The sequence below is a fragment of the Euphorbia lathyris genome, chromosome 8 (genome assembly GCF_963576675.1).
Source record: "Euphorbia lathyris chromosome 8, ddEupLath1.1, whole genome shotgun sequence".
Taxonomy (NCBI): domain Eukaryota; kingdom Viridiplantae; phylum Streptophyta; class Magnoliopsida; order Malpighiales; family Euphorbiaceae; genus Euphorbia; species Euphorbia lathyris.
Genome location: NC_088917.1, coordinates 8,002,536 through 8,010,624, shown reverse-complemented (window position 1 = coordinate 8,010,624; position 8,089 = coordinate 8,002,536). Strand labels below are relative to the sequence as shown.

The 8,089-nt window shown below is 37.2% G+C and overlaps 1 protein-coding gene across 1 annotated transcript; it reads right to left on the bottom strand.

Annotated features, from left to right (window-relative positions):
- Positions 1-2,728: 2,728 nt before the first annotated feature.
- Positions 2,729-4,127, bottom strand: LOC136202935 (zinc finger protein CONSTANS-LIKE 4). The gene is made up of 2 exons (XM_065993930.1): positions 3,328-4,127; positions 2,729-3,219 (listed from the first exon to the last, which is right to left on the bottom strand). Exons 1-2 carry the CDS (start codon positions 4,015-4,017, stop codon positions 2,899-2,901), a joined length of 1,011 nt encoding a protein of 336 aa, XP_065850002.1. The 5' UTR covers positions 4,018-4,127; the 3' UTR covers positions 2,729-2,898.
- Positions 4,128-8,089: the final 3,962 nt, after the last annotated feature.

Below are 8,089 nucleotides of genomic sequence, written 5' to 3'. Positions count from 1 at the left end.
AAGTATCAAGATTAAGGGTTTGTTTGTTTGCTATCAACATCAAGTGAAACGTGGACCAAATTATATCTCTAAAATTTACTTTTCATGTATTATATTAGTCCAATAACCTAAATACTAATCTAATTTAAATAAGATTAATCTTAACGATTGATCTAAATAAAAATATCAAGAGTCATAACTAAATATAGAAATAATAGAAAAGGATTACATGTAGTCACGTAAAGAAAGAAGAGTCTCATCCACTCCATGCAAAGATAAACTGCGACAGACACATTGAAAAATAAATAACTATGAAGTATGAACTTAACTTGGTGTTTTTGACATTTATGATTTAATATCATGTTTTTATATTGATTTGTTTTGTTTCTGTGGTTATAAGTATGTTTTTTTGTTTATGCTTAACTAGTAAGAGAATATTTGGCAAATAGAGTTCAACTGTTAGCTGGTTATCCTTTTATTTAGCTGATTTAACTAGCTGATTTTGCTAGCTATTTGTGTAAACATGTTTAGTAAAACTTAGGTAATTACTAATAAATGTTTGTATAAAATAACAAATAAGGATATTGATACGTTTACCCAAACAATTGAGTTTTTTCAAAATTAGAGGTTATAGCCCATAGTATTTGACCCTTATGCTCCAAAACCGTTAGCACCTTAATGTAGAGGGCCAGAATTGAGCTAGGCCATAACCCCATACGACATCAAGATTTTCCCCAAGTCTTGACCAGTTAACTCCTATCGAAGGGGGTCTATCCCTTTTAAGTGTCTCGTTAATGCATCGTCGGTATTCCGTCCCAGAGTGTCTCCATGTGTTTATACTTGGCCATAAAATGGACACGCACTATAGGCTAACTCTAGAGCCTATATTGTCCATAAAGTTCCACCCTATGAAGACATTCGTCTCCCTTCATGAAGGCTGAATGCTCGAGTCTCCCAGTCCCTAGTGGACCAGGGTACCAGTACCAACTACTAACCTAAGGGGTGGCGGAGATCTAATGCCAGAGTAGTCCATGTCCTTTATAGTGTTCCTTATACCAATTCAGCCTCTACCATTAGCGTACGTTGATATGTCCCATTCACCACTCCATGTCGAAGACTTCTCGTAGCTTTGCTAATGCTTAGGGTTGAGTTTGCTTATGGTCGAACTCAGGATTTTTCATCGATATATCAACCCTTTACCCCAATCACCGTCGATGGTGATTCCTCCAATGGGGGATGGGACATTAGGGGGAATTGCATATGTATGGACAACCTTATGGTATATTATGGTAAATATATTAAAGGGTGGATTAGATGAAGATGAACTACAGAAAAAGAATAAGATGAAAGATCTTGAATGAAGGAAGAATGCTCGGATGAAGACCCTTGATAATAGAAAAGTATTTTCAAAAGTTCAAAAACTTCAGAAACTTACTTTTGCTATTATAAAGGAATCGGCTTGCAAGTTGCAGTTTGGATGAACAACGAAATGAGAACAACAGCATGATGCTTAAAGTTGAAACCATTTCCAGAGACAAACCAACAACGTGAAAACTGAAGCAGAGTTGAAGTGTGAGCGGAGATTAATGGGCAAATAAGAGTGCGGACAACTTAGTGGAACCTCAGTAATGTTTGAGGGGGAAGTGAACCTCCCTTTAGAGGAGGCAAGCCCGATCAACGGGGACATTGATCCTCTAAGTGGGAGAGAGTGTAAGGAGGGGAGTTCGACCATAAGCAAACTCAAACTTAAGCATTGGCAAAGCTATGATAAGGTTTCGGCATAGAGTGGCGAATGGGACATATCAACGTACGCTAATGGTACATACCGAATTGGTATAAGAAACACTATAGGGGACATGGACTACTCTAACGTTAGATCTCTACCACTCTATAAGTCAATAGTCGGTACTGGTTTAAGCGATTCACCTTAGTCCATTATGGACTAGGAGAGTCGGACATTAGACCTCGTGAAAGGACGTGAATGTCTCCATAAGGTGTAACTCTATGGACATTATGAGCTCTGAAGTTAGCTCATATTGTGTGTCCCTTTTAAGGCGAGATTTATATACAGGGAGTTCCGTCGGGATGAAATACTAACAAATGCATTGACGAGACGTTTAAAGGAAATAAATCCCTTTGATAAGAGTTGACTAGCCGAAATTTAAGAAAATCTTGACGCCACACGAGATTTTGACCTTGCTCAGATTTAGTCCCGTGACACTTAACACGCCTTGCGCCTTTAACAACTGTGATTCTGTCTTCCAACATCCAATATTCTGACTATCCAATTAGACTTAAAATTACATATTTTTGGTTAATAAAATAGCTCATATTTTATTAATGAAATTTGAAATTGTGTTTTATCATAAGCGTTAAGCTTAATATTACAATTATATACAGAGTCTCGATATACTCTACCCCAAATTTGAATAACACTATCGTTTTGTATATTAGAGCATTTTGTTTCATCCGTGACTAGAATTCTACCACTTGGATCTTTTAAAATACAATCTTACTTGATTATCCAAGTTTTCTTATTTTGCAGGTTTAGCTGAACAGAGATATAACTCTATTTAATGATGGAGTCAGAATCTTAAATCTGGACATGCAATTGCAGCACTTCAGCTTTTTATTCTCTGTAACCAAAAAAAACAAAAAAAAAGCTTCTTATCCTCTTAATTATGACTACGACATTAAAAAGGATTCCATTAAAGCTCAGAATACAAAAGTCAATATAAACAAAAACATCTACAAAATCAACAGTTGCATTTCCCTCGATCAAACGGATCTTCAGCTACATATGTATATACAGAGTAGGTTAATACAGCAGCAGCAGCGAAGAACATGGAAATAAAACCAAAAATTATAAATAAAAATTACAACGGGAAGCTTTTATTTCCGGCAAGACGGCATCGTTTTTCAAAACGAAGGTACAACGCCGAATGCAAAGATACTACTCCGATCCACTTCTTCAGTATCGGTGCGTTTCGCGAATCTCCCCTTGATTCGGGGTCTCGTCTCGGCGTAAGCCTTTCGCGATGCGTATCGTATCGTCTTCTCAAACTTTCTGTTCTTTCTCTTTTCCCTGTACCTCAACACTCTTGCTTCCCTGTCCACCGCCGATAGTTGAACTGTTTGATTTGTTGACTCCGATGTACCGTTATTGATATATGGATTTGATATATCGGCCATGTTGCCGCCATCCGGTACAACTCCGACGTCGAGAGATGAAGAAGATACCTGAAGTCAGAAATCACATATTATTAATCACTAATCGCATAAACTGAACTGATTTTTTTACGGTAATTTACTCGGAAGCCAAACAGAAATTGATTAGTGAAAACTTACACTGTGGCTCAGACACTGAGTGTTGAATCCATAACCAAAAGTTTTAGATCCAGTGAAGTCCAGTTCATAGCAGTGATCGTTCACTAACGGAGCTTGAATATTCTTACTCTGCACCGGTACAACACCGTCGGCGCCGGAGCTATTCTGCTCTTGTGCTTCAATTTTAGGATCAACATGAGCGTAATCCAGATCCAAATAAGGATCCATTTCCGAAAACACATACTGACCTGTATTCAGATCCGTACTCTCCATAATCTTCCCGTTAGGAGGATTAGGAAGAAGCCACGAAGCCGCCTCCGCTTCCTCCCTACTAGCATCAACATCGCCATCTACATCAGAGAAGTAACGCTCATCAAGGAAGTTAATAGCGTTGTGCTTCGCAGCAGGAGCCGAACTAACCGCCTCATAAAACGGAGTAACCGGAACTCTCTCGTGCCGACGAGCAAGAGGATTAGCAGAGTGAATATCACGGTCACAAGTGACACACAGCGCCGCCGCATCGGCCTTACAAGTAACATGAGCCGGCGCTTGCTCGCAGACTTCGCAGACCCAAACACGCGCGTGCCGTGACGCGAGTTTGTTAGCCGCATGGACTTTGGAATCACAGTTGAGACAAAGGAACGCCGAATCAGCTCTGCAGAAGAGCGTCGCCGTCGCCGATTTGCAGGAATCGCAAAGCTTGGAAGCCATTTTGTGTGCGTCTATGGTTACTTTCTCACTCTAGTTTCTCTCTCTACTCTATCTCTTCTTTTTCGAAAAGCTTTTCTTTTCTTTTCTCTGCAAAAGCACGCGAAAGACACGTAGAGTCTCGCTTGAGTGTATAGTTTGGCTAGAAGATGTTGTTTGTTTACTGTGTGGGGACCTCCTAGAGAGGGGTAAATTACACCTATGCCACTTAATTTTACACATTTTAATATTATGACCACTAAACTTCAATTCTTAATAGTACAATCATTAAACTTTGTAATTTTTTATATCAGTGATCAGGAGTAATCATCCAAAATGGAAAATCGGTTGTTTTCGGGGAATCAGGATCATTGATCGGCGAAGAGGTAGCGGTAAATTAGTACCATCGGGGAATGAATAGTGATTTAACCCATTACTCCTGACACTTAAGGTGCGGGATGACACATGAGGTAAGGTACATCTAATGAAAGTCTTTTCGCAGGTAAAGGAAATGCCCGTTTTTTCTTTCCTACAATAGAGGAAGGTACCATGATCACTCAACTTTAACGAAATCCTTGAAATAACTGTTAACGATCTCAAAATGAAAATATTCAAGAATTATAGTTGTTCAGAATGAAATTTATCATGAAACCATATTTTTTATTTTCCAAAATCACATTTTGTAGAGCTTAACTCTTCAAATTTTTTATTTTTAGACCGTTAGTGATCATTTTGAGGCGTTAAGTGGCTATCAGTGTTAAAAAGTGCAAAGTTTAGTAGTGATACTGTTAAGAATTGAACTTCAGTGGTCATGGGTAAAGTGCAGTGGCCATGGATGTAATTTACCCGAGGAGAGAGTGTTTGCGTCTATCTAGTGGGACCGGGGAGATCTAGTGAGGAACGAATAGGAATGGGACACGTGGATGGACCTTAGCCAAATAAAAAAATAATTAGAGGGGGATTTTGTTAGATTAAAATAAAATATATAAAGGGTGGGGTCCACGTGAGAAGGGAGGGGTTTGGCTTTTAGCTGGGTGGGAAAAAGAAGGGGCAATCAATTAATGTAGGTGGGGTCCACCTAGGTACCTAGTTGTTCTTTGGGATGTTTATGTGTGAATAAGGATTTTGTTGAGTTGTAATTCTCTAATTTGGATTATGGGTAGGGTGGTCATTTAGGGTAAATTACATCAGGCTCCGTGAGTTTTACTCGTTTTTACGATATAATCATTAAACTTTAAAATCCATTGAGTTTTACTCATTTTCACGGTACAATTATTGATATCGGGATATCAAAATCTTTTTGAGAAATGACTTTTTAATGACCTGAGAACACAAAACACTGTTAGACAGAGGCTATAGTCTGACAAACTGTCTCCGATACTTAAGTTAGTGAGGTATCTTAGAGAGAATACTAACTTAAAAACAGTTTAGTGATAGAGAAATGAATATTAGTTTATTTATCTGTATCTTCCAATTTATGTGTTATGTATAGATTATTGTTTACTAGTGAGTTTGTGTGTTATAAACGCGTCAGCTTCTTATAGGCTTCGGACCGTATAATTCCTCAGTAAACCTTGAGTTGAGCGTATCCTTTAGAATCCGAAACTTCACTTGTATCTGGCTAATTCATCCTTCCGAAAAAAGCCCTATTAGTGGACTGAGTTGATGTTAGGTTGCTTAATAGGCTCAGACTTTAGCTTACTAGGCCCAAAAGTCATTAATTACCATATCAACAATTAAAATTTAAAACGTAATATAAATATCACTCAATTTTATATTTTTTAACATTGTAATTACTGAACATTAATTAACGGTTCAAATAACTGTTTATAACCTCAAAATAAATAAATAAAATCAAAAGTTGTTGATATTCTAAACCATTTTAATACTTTAGCTTTGTTATTTTAAAATCATCTATATGTTTGTTTGGTTAGGAAAGAGAAAATAAATAAATAAATAAATTTAATTTTTTTAAAGGTTGGCAATGGTCTTTTTGAAATGTTAATTGAAGTTTGGTGGTTATAATGTTCAAAATTGTAAAATCAAGTGACTTTTAAATTACATTTTGAAGTGTAGTAGTTATATAGTGAAAATTAGTAAAGTATAGTGACAATGGGTATAATCTACCACGGTCATCCGCCTAAGTGGATCTACAGGTGAGATCAGTCCAATCTAATTCGGAGATTTAAAAAAATTCATTATTATATTAAGAGTAAACGGTATAATTTAGTTCAATCTTAAAGAAAAAGTTAATGTTAAATCTGTTTCAAAAAAAATTTATTTGGGTATTCAGTTGAATTCAAGAATCTCCAACATATTACTTAATAATAGTTGGAATTTGGAAATTTTTAGAATTGTATCTAATGTAAGTCAATGGTACAATTCAGTTCGGTATAAATGAAAAGTCAATGATTTAGTCCAATCCAATCATGAATCTTTTTATTCGGATACTCCATCCGGTTCAAAAATCTTAAAGATCAATTACTCAACTTAGGAATGGTCATTTGTATAGATGGACCGTGTTGGTACCATTTGAATTATAAGTTAATGATAAATGAGTAAATTTTAACTCAACCTAATACAATTTTTTTATTATAATCGTGACATTCTGAATGGATTTGTATCGTTTTCAAGTTGTGTTTGTTAACCACATGTAATTTTAATTTTTTTTTTAAATGAACTTTCATATAATGAGCCTTCATACGGTAAAACTGTAACAAATACAAGAATTTAAGACCAGCATGTGATTGAGCTGGCCTAGCTAACGCATGGGCCAAGCTATTTGCCCGTCTTTTAAGAAAATGGATCGAGATGCCGTCATTTTGTTGGAGAATGTGTTTGCACCATGCAATCTCCACTTGCCCATTTTCTTTCATCGTGAGCACTATATTGGACATCTATTTCGGCTAGTGTACTTTTCAAATGTGTTTGCGATCTATAAATTTCTTGATTTTGACCTTGATGGACTTTTGGCTTTTTGGGCCCATGATTTCGCTTCTTCTATTTCACCGATTTTGCTTCTAGGTAGGCGAGGTTTCGATGACATCTGTTGGTGTCCAAGCGAAAACTTGTATGTTCCGCTTCAATGTTTCTACCATATTTTCCCTTGCTTCAATAAGGAGCTTTACTAATCTTGACTGGTTTTCCTTCTGCCCCCCATATTGTTTTGGTCTCCTTCACGGGCTCCACTTGGTTTTCATTAGTAATAAAGCTATGTAACTCTCATCGGCTACCAACTAATTTCCTTAGGTGATTTCCATCACTCCCCCATAGTAATTTACATGTTAAGTGATAGATAGAAAGGGCTCTGACTGACTCATACAACATAGGTCGTCTTATTATGGCATTATATGGAAATACTATATTTACGATGAGGAATTCAAATTTGGTTCTCCACTTCGAACGACCATCCCCCCACTTCCAGCTTTAGTTTTATATTGTCGATCAGAGGGACTGTATGGCCGCTGATTCCCATTAATGGAGCTAAAGCGAGAACTGGCATGTTCGACTTTAGCCCGTGTGCTTTATAAGATCTTCAGGTAATTATATTTATCAAGCTTTCTGTGTCTATGAATATAGGCATCCTTGGTTTGAGTATTTTTCAGTCTTTGGAATGAGAATTCTGAACTAAACTTGTGCAAACAGCGTCTGTCCTCACACACCATTTTCCGCTTAACTGGTCTATCACCTTCTAATCTGCTCGCTATCACATTGATCCCTCCTCGGGGGACTCACCCCATGGTTTGGGAGCTTTTCTGTTTTAGGGCAGCTACTTTCGTTGGTTTCTTCATGTTCCGGTCCAACATTCCTTTCTCAACCAATTTGTCGAGGCTAACCACTTGCATTCTTCCATGTCGTGTCCTTCACTCTTGTGGAACTCACAATATGTTCTTTTACTTCTTCAGCTTAAACGTTTGACCTTTTGGTGGGTATTCAATATACTGCATTTTCTTTTCTACCAAGTATATAATTTCTTTCCTAGGAGCATTCAATGTAGCAAAATCACGCTCTGGGCTTTCTCTAGCCTTTTTGTAGTCCTTGACTTTATCCCCGCGGTATTGTTGCTTTTGATGATTATTCGAACTGAGGCGATCAT